The 13,455-nt window shown below is 39.1% G+C and overlaps 1 protein-coding gene across 11 annotated transcripts in view; it reads right to left on the reverse strand.

The window, feature by feature from the left end:
• Nucleotides 1-13,455, reverse strand: part of RNF144A (ring finger protein 144A) — a 69,513-nt gene that overhangs the window by 17,601 nt on the left and 38,457 nt on the right. For 6 of the 11 annotated variants that reach the window (XM_074861616.1, XM_074861619.1, XM_074861618.1 and 3 more), the window contains one exon: nt 10,714-10,859. In XM_074861616.1, the coding sequence (XP_074717717.1) occupies nt 10,714-10,848 (135 nt within the window). In that variant the 5' untranslated portion in view covers nt 10,849-10,859. Of the gene's footprint in view, nt 1-10,713; nt 10,860-13,128; nt 13,215-13,455 lie in introns of all 11 variants that reach the window. The other 5 variants (XM_074861611.1, XM_074861612.1, XM_074861615.1 and 2 more) reach the window with 1 other exon arrangement.

Below are 13,455 nucleotides of genomic sequence, written 5' to 3' on the forward strand. Positions count from 1 at the left end.
ACATCCAAAACCAAATAAAAACTATCATAACTTATGAGAAGGAATCTGACTTTCAGTGTTTCAATGTGGGGCAACACTTATCTACCACCTACTTTGACAAAAAAATGTGTTCATTTGTTGCCTAAGGTAATTTTACAACACAAAATGCACGTAATTAGAAACACTTGAAGATATTTTTTGGTGAACTTCTTCATTTTTTAAAATAAAAGAACATACCTTTTTGAAGAGTTACAACAAATTTACTTTTAAGAACATGTTATTACTACTATCATAGGGGACAAGAAATGGCTTTTCAAGATGTCACCTTTTATTTGAGAGTTAGGCAGGCAATAAGATTATTCTGTACTATTTTCTTAAGAACTGTTAGGTGGATTTTGTCAAAATGTAGACTTCTCACTACACTAATGCTGCAGATGCAAGTGCCAAGTCATATGGGAAATTTTATAACTCAATGGATTTGAAAAGGCCAAAAAAGCATGACAGGATTGCAGAGCCAAGTATATTACCATGGTATCATTTGATTTATTTCTTAAAATTTTAAATGTATTTTAGTGCTGGCACTAGGCCACAGCCATCCCAAAACAAAACATGCACTACACGCAAAATCATCACATGCTGGTATTGGTAAAACATTTTTAAAAAAACAAACACCTACTGATAAAATTGAAAGGGAAAAAAGAAGAAATAAAAGGAAAGAAATCTAGCATTCACCAAGTTCTAAGCAAGAAAGGGAATTAATTTTTTGCAATGCATTTGGTAAAGGTGAATATTGAAAGGAGACAAAGGCAGTTACTACTGTGCACAAATATTAACCAGGTAAAGAACCCTTCACCTTGGACACACAATCACTAAGAGTTTTGCTTTGTGCTTCAGGAACACGAGGAAGGGCTGAAATGTTTTCTCAGTGAGGGAGATTTTATTTTTTTTTTTAAACAAAAAAATCTGATTCTAGAAATAGTGGGCCTAAGTATCAATGCAAAGAGGGGAAATAGAAAATAATACTGGCAAGGAAGATGAAACTGAACAAGAAGATGTTTCCAAGTAAGATGATTAACATGTAGACTAAATTGCTGAAGTCTTGCAAATTCTATACAATCTGCAAATCAGGATTACATGAACTTCTAAAAATATACATACGTATATATATACGCACACATATTTATATAAACTTGCATTCAACCACATGAAGAGCCAGGAAATGCTGGTTGGTATTTTATGATACACATTACAGATGACATCAGGCTAGATGAACGTAAAGAACCCTTTTGGCTTTACATTCTAGGAAAGAATATGAAGAATATAAAAGGATACTGAGTGAGAAGCACACACTTAGCAGTGTTTTGTAGCTACAAATCTACAGTTTGGTCTATGGGCAGTTTTTGTGCTAAAAGGATATTAAGCCAAAGCTCAAAATTCACATGATGAGGCTACGCAGGTGAACAAAACTACTGCAACTACTTTTAATAGTATTTTGTAACATTTTTATGCTCTGCATACCAGGTATTTTTCTTTATATTACTGAAAAATGAATACTGAGGAGGTGACACCTTTTCTTGCCATAAGACAGTGTAATACCACGGTTACTCGACTGCTTTGTGCTAATTCCACTAAGCTAATTCCGCAGTCAGTCTGGTGAATAGGTATTTATACTGGTAGATACATTGTCCATTAAGTCTTTTGGGTAATGTGATGCAATGATCATTTTTTAGCTTCAGATGAGAATAGTACATAGTGATGCAGTGTGCTATACTCACCAGGGTAGGGGAAGAGAATGTGCATGAGTGAGCAAATGCCTCTCACTACAAATAAATCAGAGATATGAATTTGGGTGTCCATGTCTCAGGTGGAGGCTAATACTCTTGGAATAATAGCTCCCCTCTCTTTTGTCCAAATAGCAAATTCACTCTGAGCTAGAGAGATGTTCCCTGAAGATGTCACTTTCTAGAAAGACTTTCCATTTAGACAAGTCTGAACAAGCCCAAGATGAAAATCTCCACTAAAATAAGCCTACAGCTGGGGTAGTCTCTGAAGAGGAAGAATAACAGAGTAAAGTTTGAGCCTGAGTCTTCCCTATTCCTGAAAAGCATGGATTCCTGTAGCCGTATATAAAATTGTCATATGCTACCTTTCTTTAATACGTTGCTGGATACTTCTAAAAGCAACAGGAATGCTCATCTGGTAATAAGATCAATGTACTTTTAATCTTCGTGTTTCATAGAAAAAGAAAAGTATTTTCTGCCAAGTTTCCGTGGTACACTTAGAGCATGCAAGAAAACATGTGAGAGAAAAGAAAAAAAAAATGGTAGGTTCCTTGGAGAGCTTTTAAGCTTCTTTCAAACTTACTACATGGCCTTTTTGTGTAAAGTAGTAGTTATAATCCTTCTTCAAATGTATTCTTATTTAATCACAGGCTCAACTTTGAAATACTCTTGCATTGCTGCTCCAGCATATACAATTCTCCACAGCAGATCTACAATCTGGCTTTTTAGTATCATCCCTAACCTACTTGGTTGACAAATGACTTACTGGAAAAGATCTATGCACACTTAATCACAGAGATCTGTTTGAGGCATACACATCACCATGGGAGTGATCTTCTTTTTCTTTATTAGATATACTGTCAGCTACACTGACCAAATCCAAGGACATAAACTATATTCAACCTCACAAACCATCTAGATCTCAGAAAGATGTACATTAGACATGCTTGATGTTTGTGATACTACTTTGAACTTTAATAGATCATTTCCACTTCTATAGACATCTTCTCAGAGAGAGTTATCTATTTTCAAAGAAATTTTTACTATCAAAATTCCAATTTTTATTAACACTGCAGCTGATTCATCATCCTTAAGAATAAATCACAGGAGGAAACAGTCCCTTATCTTGACATGCAGTACTTCAGATCTAAAAATATGACAGCAGTAACAGAGAATAGTCTTACACATTTGGTCTTTATATCCTTTGTTTTGTTGCAGAGACAAAAATCATGCTACACAAGCATACAAAACCTTGACTCTAAGACAAGCACCTGCAAGGCTTTCCAGAGCTCTGCAACAGGGAAATATCTAGTGCCCAAATTTGGTCTCCTATGCTGTGAACAAGAAGGTACACACCAAGAAAGGGACCTCAGCCAGGACCAGAGATGGATAACATCACAGGTGATAAATGTTCTCCACAAAGTGGCATTTGAAAAAGCTCTGTTTGACAGGCTTCCTGTTTCTACCTGCCCAACACTTGGACTGTTTTTAAAAATACTTTTTTGTTCAAAATGCCTTTTCCTCCTGCCCTGCTATCAGTTTTTAAAGACTGCACCAGTTGTTGTGCAGCCCTGCTACAGCCTATATTGTCAGCCTAAATCCAGTCACATCATTTTGCCTGGGGATGATGGCCAAATGGTGTCTTGGCTGGGGAAGATAAACACAACCCATGTGCTTCCATGTCTTGGGACAAACCATCTGAGCATCCTTTCTGAGCTGTAAAAACTGGTCTTGTCCATAAGTCCTTGTGCTCCCATGAGTTGGTAGAGTCTCAGGATGGGACTTGGCCAGCAGCCTGCCAGGAGCAAGGACTCACCCATTGCAGATGCCACTGTGGTTAGAGCAAAGATGCCTGTTGATTTATCCTGGGGACAGCAGCAGAGATTTTGCTGTTTTGGCTCTACCTCTGTCCAAATACATTCTGACAGTACACCCAAATATCTCAGCAGTCCCATGTACGCGCTTCTTAACTGATGCAAACAACTCACAGACAAGATACTCACATTAGGAATGAGGTGGAGCACCCCTCTGCTTGAATGCAGCCTCCAAACCCTCTGCATTGGACTAAGTGTGCCAGTTTGAGCACAGAAAAGTGTCAGTATCAGGCCATTAATCAACAAATGATGAAGGTGAGGCAAGAAGAAATGTATATATCAAGGATGCAGAAAAGGGAGCCCTGCTGACTTCTTCAGCTTGAGAAATATTAGAATATGGCAAATACCCTTTGAGACACAGGAATAAATGGCTGTGGAAGTCACAAGCAGGATCAAGCAACAGGAACTAAACCTGAAAAAACAAGTGCCTGTTTCCAGCTGAACATCTTAACAGAGAAACGGAAGGCAATGAAGACTTACAGCTGCCTCCTATCCTTTGAAATGGTGGGTTGTGTTTGTTCTTGGGTTTTTTTGAGGGAGTTTATATACACATTTATATATGAGTGTGTACTGTAAGATATATAGAAGATGAACAATTTTTCTTCAGAAAAATCTTTCACATCAGTAGATAGTCAGCAGAAAATGGCCAAATGAGATATTAATCTTGCAGTTCATGCATATTTTTGTCATAGAATAGATATTTCAAGTGCACGTACATGTAAACATTTTTTTCATGATGGATTTTTACCCTTCAATTACTTTACATAAGCTGTTTGTTCTCACTTATTCAGGGCTGCAATTGGTAGAAACACACAGAATAAATTTTACAAAAAGAAATTTGTTTTCAAATGCTAACATATGCAGGATAAAACTCAAATATTCAGGAGGCAAAAACAACAACAGAAAAATTCTGTCTTCCCAAATATGGTGGTTTGAGAAAGTTTTATTCTATTTCAGAACAGAAAGAATATTTCTGAGTGGGAGGACAATACACCTGCAGCAAAGAAAGGACCTTTCACTTTCACATGCAAAACATTATGCAAACAAAAATGAACTAGTTTTCCCAACACCCCGATGAAGACAAATAGTGTTGATCTCATTTAGTAACATCACACAGGAGAGGGGAGAGCTGAAGGCTCTGTATCAAGTTTAGTTTTCACTCAGGGTTATGCAGTTCCCAACTGTACATTAATTATTTTGTAAATAGGCAAGTTTATTATCTAAGCAAGGAGTTTTGTCATCACAGCACCTACAAGACAAGTCAGAACCCAGACAACCATGTGAATTGCTATGCAAACACATAGTGACCTCTAACCATAAAGCCTCTACTGACACATCACATGTCAAGATTAGTATCAGTTCTCTGCTAAGGTTTGGGGGAAGTGAGCACAAGCAGCAAGCTCTAAGCTTTGCCAGCAGGCTGGTGGGAAACAGGAAAACATTACAGCTGCTAAGTACCCAGAGCTCTGTAAAACCTCACAAGCCATGAGGTTTCCCTGCTCCCTCCCATTTCAAAGCAAGCAGGGCATCTCCTCTTGGTAGAGGTAGGGGACAGCCTGGCCTCAACCTGGTGCTGCCCTGCTAAGGCAGGTTTCCCTTGGCAAACAGGGACAAATCTTGCAGGACAGGGAAAGCAGCCAAGCCCACCTGCTCCCATCCATGCCGCTCATGATATCTGCCTTGCCCCAGGGGAAGGAGAAGCTGAGGCAACCTGTGCCTCATTCGGAGTGAGGGATAACACTAAGTAAATCATGTTTTTTCCTGTCATTCAACTCAGAAGTCAGCAAAGCTCTATGTGCTTCCAGTCAAGCATGACAACAACAAAAAAAAAAAAGATGCCTGCTGCCAGCTGTAGACAGAATAATGATATTTGCTTTGCTGATCATAGGGTCTTCCTTTCAGGTCTTCAGCCTATGGAGAAGCTCAATTAGGGGAATGACTAGAATGAAGTGTATGTGTATGAACAGTCATGATTAGGCCAATGCAGTAATCCTGGTTAAAGAGGGCTAGCGATAGCTGGTAGAGTCTATCACTATTCCACTGCCATGCTACTTGAGATAGAACACGCTTAGATATAGGCTTAAATCGCAGTTCTACCAAGCTCAGAGGGACATCTAAAGGTCCAGGGAAGATTAACCAGAGGAGTTAAGGTAGAGCCTAGGGGTAAGAATCAGAGTACCAGTATCTACTAAAAAATTGACATAGCAGTGGTAGTTTCAAACACCACAAAGGTGATCTACATGTCCACAGCTGGCCAACAAGAAATCACAAACAAGCAGCAGAAGGTAGATCTTAACATTAGTTTTGTGGTTTTCTTTCTGATTGTAGGACCTCTCTCTCACATATCTGAATAGCAGTCTCTCCTTCCATCAGTAACAAGGTAGACTGCAGATGAGTAATCAAACTCAAAACCCAAAAAAGCAAAGGCTAAGTAATAACCAAAAATTTTTGGTGCAGTAACTAATACAAAACAAATTAAACAAAAAGAAAGAAGTGATGCTCTCTTTGTTTTACTCTCCCTTTCCTTCCATAAGGACAAGGTGTCATAAGGAAAGCTTTTCATAGAAAACATGCAAAATCAATTACTTCTGCTGGGGCAAGCAACTGCTAAATGACTATCTCAAAAGTTAAGGTTACTAGCTATGTACTGTGTGCTACTTAGGTAGGAAAAAGTGATTTAATAAAAAGCAAGACATTCAAGTATTTTGGTCCAAAATTTGAAAAGCACACTTAAGATTGGTCCTATTGCTGACATGATTCTAGAAGAAAAGATACACTAGTTTGCCCCTTGACAATACTCAGAAAAACAAACAGCCAACAGTAGATAGCTTGTTTTCCTTTCTACTCTCTAGACTTCTGTTCCTCTGGTTCCTCGAGCAATCCAACAACGGATACGTTCCTAATGGATGAGATATACAAAACCTGAGAGAGTTCACAGCATTGTGTGTGCATTAACAATCATAACAATAAAAACCATAATGGAGTATTGCACTAATAGCCACAACTGGCAAGATAATACAATGGGAAACTGTAGCGTCTATGTCGTATCAGCAGAGCACTGGCAGTTTGCTCTACTGAATCCACGCACAGCTCTGCCAGAGAGCAAAAGGAAACAGTGTCCCCATTCTATCTTTCTGAATAGCAATGTTGTGTTAGTGCGTAAGTGTTGGGAGAAGACAGTCCTTCATGAGATCTTTACCACAGCATTTCTATGGTTATAAAGAGTAAAGACTTGCAAACAGAAATATTACAGGATTGAGAAATCCGCATGTTGATCTAAATTCTGCCTACATGCCAGTAGCACGGCACTTGAAAGATCTCTTTGTAATACATACTCATGCTGTCTCAGCTTGCTGCAATTTAGACAGAAGGGCTAGAGATCGGAGCAAGAATTGCAGCAAAAATAGTTTTCACACTTGTGATAGACATCCCTTTTTCTTTTTTGCTCATATCACTGCAGAGGCCATCAGTTACCTCAGATCATTTACATAAAAGCAAGTAGCCAGAACAAAATTATATATTGATCCACCAAGAACAAAACTGAGATGGTCAAATATTTCTTTATTTCCACTTAGCCTAGTATAGTGTACTGGATCTACTGTATGTACACTCCACCCAAAGTCTTGAGTCAAAAGGATATTTTTTTTCCCCACTGGTATTCTAATAACTTTAATTTGGCTGTTTACAAAACACAGTTCATACTGAGGACTGCATATAGAGGAACACCAGTGAAGGAATCGGTGCATAGTTGTCACACTCTTCCTTAACCATTGCCAATGCGCTGAACAGTCTTGCCTGACTCATTACAGGAGTATTTTCTTAGGCAATTTATTAACCTGCAGACTGTTCACAAGGTAGAGATGGAGGTCCTGGGTTTCAGTCACACTAAATTCCTGGTCTGTAACATGTTTATAGCTATTGCTCTTGCAATTATTTGGACTGATTCTTATTTCTTCCCACACCACCATCAATGAAAGCAAGGGTAATATTATTTCCTATTAATTCACTGAAAAAATTCAGGGCAAATAATGTTTTCAGAGAACTCAAATGTCATTGTAGTGAAGCTCATACAAATGGCAGAGAAGAGGCAGACAAGATATGCTGATTTGCTTAAACAGGACAAAGCCAAATGAGCATTTCAAGACAAAACAAAACACAAATGGTAAAAATGGACTGATGATTCCACCTGAATAGAGTTCGACACAAGAATTCAATGTCATGACAGTAAGTTTACTTATGCCAGGTTCTAAGAACAGGTTACCGTCAAAGGTTACACCTTTAATATCTGTAACAGGTTATATCTTTCGAAACAGCAGTAAGAGTAACTGTAATCTGCCAAGAAGAAATGGAAGATCAGTGATGGCAGAAAATGTCAGAAGGAACAAGCTGGAGAGAAAGATGCATATCTGGCAATCCAGCCTTTCTGCTGCCCCTTACATGTTACTGAAAAAATTAAATTAAAATATTCTCCACATCCAGGCAACAGGGAGAGACACAGAAAACTCAGTTGTAAATCCTAAACAGTAGAGAACAGTTTTCATGAAGCCTATTATTCTGTTTTTCATGAAGCCCATTTTATACACTTTTGCATGATTGAACAAATACTCCTTTCAAAGTGCATAACGAAGCAATATTTATTTTTTAATTGGACAGGCACAGTGCTTGCAACAGACTGTATCTGTTTATCTGCCTGTGTGCTCACTTCCTCTGTTCCCAAGGAACATCAACATTAAAGTTGGTTGCAACAACTTTGAGTTCTTAGAATATTACACGTATTAGAAACTGAGCTGTTTGCATTGCTTCTTTTTTGCTGTTTTCTGTAAGCAACAAAAAGGAGCTGTCTGTTCTACTGGCAACCTCTATATCTTCTCAATAACCATCAGAAAAACTCTATTATTTAAAAAAATGGTAATATTTCCATGAAGAAAAAGAAAAGATTGAAAAGACTACTTAAAAAAATCCTTGCTCTTCAACATTAAAAAAACCCACCAAAGCACTAACTTTGTTGAAAGGGACTTTTGAATTAAAAAAAATAAAAATCACCGGATCCCATGACTGAACCTATAATTTCTCAAGAGTTTATGACATGATGTTAAAGTCTTTAAGCATCATGTATCCCAGAAATTATATTCTTACTGATGTTACTGTAAGTTTTCCACTGCTGAACCATCATTACAAGGTTTTTGGTGTACCTGCATCCATGGCAAAATTAACAACACCAACATTTACAACAAATTAACATCAACATTTTGTGATGGTGATCTTTGCTACATACTACACTTATGCTCACCAAACAGTGTATTATACTTAACTGACAAGATTCTCGTTATTCCAGGCGTGCATTTGTACAACATAGTAAAGAAAACATATTATGTGATTGTAATTATGAAACAGTGAAATTAGAATATATAATACATTAAATATTTTTCTAGTTACAAGTGTGTGTACGGCTATACTGGGTACTATTAACAGGCATTTAAAGAATAATGCAATTGTTGGGCACAGTCAACATGGGTTCACAAGTTAAAGTCCTGTTTAACTAATTTGATATCCTTCTGTGATAGGGTCACCCACTTAGTGGATGAAGGGGAGGTGCTGGGTGTAGTTTTTTTAGACTTCAGTAAGGCTTTTGATACTGTCCCTCACAGCATCCTTCTGGATAAGTTGTTCAACTGTGGAATGCGCAGGTTCACAGCGTGCTGGGTGAAGAACTGGCTGAAGGAAAGGGCTTAAAGGGTTGTAGTGAATGGGGCTACATCTGACTGGTGACCCGTCACCAGCGGTGTTCCTCAGGGCTCAGTTCTAGGGCCAGTTCTGTTCAATATACTTATCAATGATCTGGATGCAGGAGTTGAATGCACCATTAGAAAGTTTGCTGATTATACCAAACTGGGAGGTGCTGTTGGCTCTCTTGAGGGACAAGAGGCCTTGCAGAGGGATCTAGATAAATTGGAGCATTGGGGAATGATTAATGGGATGAAGTTTAACAAGTCCAAATGCCAAATTCTGCACCTGGGACAGAGTAACACCTGGCACAAGTATAAACTGTGAGAGGAGTGGCTCGAGAGCAGCCCTGCAGAAAGGGATCTGGGGGTGCTAGTTCACAGCAGTATCAATATGAGCCAACTGTGTGCCCTAGCAGCCAAGAGGGCAAACCACATCCTGGGGTGCACCAAACACAGAGTAACCAGCTGGTCACAAGAGGTGACTATCCTGCTGTATTCAGCATTGGTGCGGCCTCACCTAGAGTACTGTGTGCAGTTCTGGGCCCCACAATTTAAGAAGGATGTGAAGGTCCTTGAATGCAATCAGAGGAGGGCAACAAAGCTGGTGACAGGAACATCCTATAAGCAGCAGCTAAGGACTTTGGGTTTGTCTAGTTTGGAGAAAAGGAGGTCGAGGGGCAATCTCATTGTTCTCTACAGCTTCCTGAGGAGGGGAAGTGGAGAGGGAGGTGCTGAGCTCTTCTCCCTGGTACCCAGTGACAGGACACGTGGGAATGGTTCAGAGCTGCATCAGGGGAGGCTTAGACGGTACATTAGGAAGCATTTCTTTACCAAGAGGGTGGTCAAACACTAGAACAGGCTTCCTAGAGAGGTGGTCGATGTCCCAAGCCTGTCAGTGTTTAAGAGACATCTGGACAATGCCCTTAACATACTTTAACTTTTGGTCAGCCCTGAAGTGGTCAGGCAGTTGAACTAGACGATCCTTGTAGGTCCCTTCCAACTGAAATATTCCATTCTAAGCTAAAGTTAAAAAAAAAAACCACCCAAAAAACCAATCAACCAAAAAAACCACTACCCCAAATCCAAGATACTGATAGGTAAAAGAAAGTGTGAATAACCTTGCTAAGGAGGTGAGGAGGTAACTATACAGCAGAATACTGAAGTGCTGAGTAAAAACTTTTTTTAAACAGGAAAAGTTTACTTGCTAGCATTTGTGTCAAGTCCACAGCAACAGTATTTATTTCCACTGCAGCATCAACACTTCAGGGTGAAACCCACTCAGCAGAAACACACATGATCTCTGCAGTTAAAACTGTGCATTGTTTTTTATGCCTAATAAAAAAGCCAACTCACCAGGGTACAGAAGATGCATTGGCATTGTGCTATTGTTGTCATCTGCTCCACAGGATATTCACCAAGGCAGAGCTTGCAGGACACTAATGGATCAAGTACCAAGTCCCAGGTAGGCCTATATCTTGCTGTAGTCATTGCAGAGCAGTCTGAAAAACAGCACAAAAATAAAGATACTCCATCATTTCCTTATATTGATACTCAGTACATTTCTGACACTGAAAATCTCATTGTCAGCTGCTGCCTGTTAGCTCTTTGGTAAAAAAACCCCTATAAACAGCAATGGCTAATTTGATAGTGTCAGCACTTGCAGTAGGCTATACATCCCCTACCTGATAGACCATACATATAGCAAGCAGAAGGAAAAAACCCAAAACACGTAACATAGTAACAAAATATGAGAGCAGGCAGGAAATATCCTTAGGTCACAGACTTTCATCTGACATTATACATGCAAAAATCTCATTCGCAGTTCCTGTCATTTTGACCACTAGTTACAAGCTTTCTCTCACCAACATTGATTACCCATCAACGAAAATACATTCTTTATCACTTAAAATACCTTCCTTAACCCCCACAACTCCAGCTACCCAGGCAAGACTCACAAGGTCTTTCATGAACCAACCATTTATTATGCCCTTTTTCCAGCCTGATGATATTGCAACTCAGGCAGATATTTTTTGTTCTAAGAGCATGACAGATCAATCAGTTTGCTAAGATAATTTTAGAAAGAACAATGAATATTCTGAGTACACTCAAGAGTTTTAGCCTGCATTTTTCTCCCAAACCTTGTAATATGCTGAGAGCACAACTGTTGCAGCAACAACCAACAGGGGCAAATAAGAATAAAGCCATAAAAAGAGGCTATAAAATACCTATATATCACCCTCAAAGACAGCAATAGGATAGGACCACACAGAGCATCTATATCCTATGCTTCAGTGTCCAGATGGAGTTGTAAAATGGCTAACCAGAAAGAAAATAATCTCACACTAACAAATGTATTCCCACAAAGAAAGCTGATTTACAAGGTACACACATGGGGGGAAAAAAAACAACCACAAAAATCCACACACTCCTCCAAACACCTAGGTTAATTTGCATAGTATATCCAACCTTAACATCCTATTTACTAGTATTGTTTTGTTACTGTGACATTGACCTTCCAAGTGTGAGAAATTCACATCCTGAGGCTGCTGGGAGGTCCACATTATCTCACCTCCCTCCTTCCCAAAATTAGCTGGTTCCCTACCTTCCCCACACTGCCAGTTACACTAGTCTAACCATCACTACAGGTGGTTTTTATATTGTTTGGTTGGGTTTTTTTTCCCCACTGGCACTTGTGGGAACTGCTTATATCTAACTTACATTATGTGTGAACTTTCCAAGACCTCCATAACTGCAACAAATGGACTTTTAAGGCTTACTAGACTAGGTTTAGGTAGATGTTGAAGCAAAATATGCTTTTTGTCCCCAAACAAATCACATGGAGAGTACAAAGAAGTGTTTGTGAAGTCTGAGTCTTTGATATTCAATTAATTGTGGACATGACTCCGCCAAGGTCTCTAAATTCTCTGAAACAAAGTGAGGATTTTATGTTAGCCCTCCATTCTGTCTAACTCATTAGAAGATGCCCTTTAAAAGGTACACAAAGACACCAAAAAAAGCAGAACCTAATCATACTTATTTCTAGTGCAGCCATCAGGGAGGAGAGGGGGAGAGAGAAAAGATTAAACAACTCCATTTCCAGGGATGCTCTGGATCACCTTCACCAAAAGCCCACACACAAGCTCCCCACTGTTTCAAACGAAATACATGAAACAGACCTGCGGAACAGCACATGAATAATGACTCCACATCACAAAATCGGACTTGTGCTGTGCAGTCTTTCCTGAGACTTTAACATGGAAGTTAGACATGGTGATACAAATGAAATCCCAAGATTTTTAAGGCTATTAGACTGCTTCTTTCCTGTCAACTGCCACTACTTTTCCATTTAACACAAAATATCAGTGAAAATAATTTTCTTCTTCCAAACTTTGGTTTATATGATATTTGCAAATAGACTCATGAAGTATTTGAGAAGCAGTAATCAAACACACCTGAACTAACTCTGTTTGCTAGTAGTTTGAGTGTCCTTTGCTTGTCCTGCCCAGTTTATTGCACATCTGTTGTTTATGGCAGCAAGCAGATGAAACTAGCAGATGAACAATGAAGAGGGATAAACTTAAGTTAAAGATGCACTTGCATACATTAGGCAGACCAAAATCCTAGCAAGTTTTATGGCAGATGTAAAATCTGACACAGTTCAGACTAAAAACTCGCCAAATACATTGATATAGTTCAATCCAGACAAAAAATAAATTTATATATAATCAATGTGGGTCAATAAGCAATGATAAAGGGGAAAATATCAACCTTTCTGCTCCAAGGCTTACACCTGTTCCCCAGGACTTTCAACAGAGGCTTATGGTATCACTGTGGTAATTTCTTTTTGTCTTCTCCTGCAAAGCAAAAGTGAACCAAAGTGAAACTTCTTTCAAGCTGGCATCCAGCAGGCCAGCAGAAATTGGCTGCCCCATACAATTGACATATAATTCATGATGAACTCAGCCATGGTGATAACAGAGCAAAACCTGAATGCGGCCTCAAACGGTAGTAGAGATCACCCCTCCTTGCCAAACATCATCTTTTAATAATTAAATCCTCCATTCACTATGGGGCAGGGGGTGGTGGTGTGTGGAA

The sequence above is a fragment of the Strix uralensis genome, chromosome 3, assembly GCF_047716275.1.
Source record: "Strix uralensis isolate ZFMK-TIS-50842 chromosome 3, bStrUra1, whole genome shotgun sequence".
Classification (NCBI taxonomy): Eukaryota; Metazoa; Chordata; class Aves; order Strigiformes; family Strigidae; genus Strix; species Strix uralensis.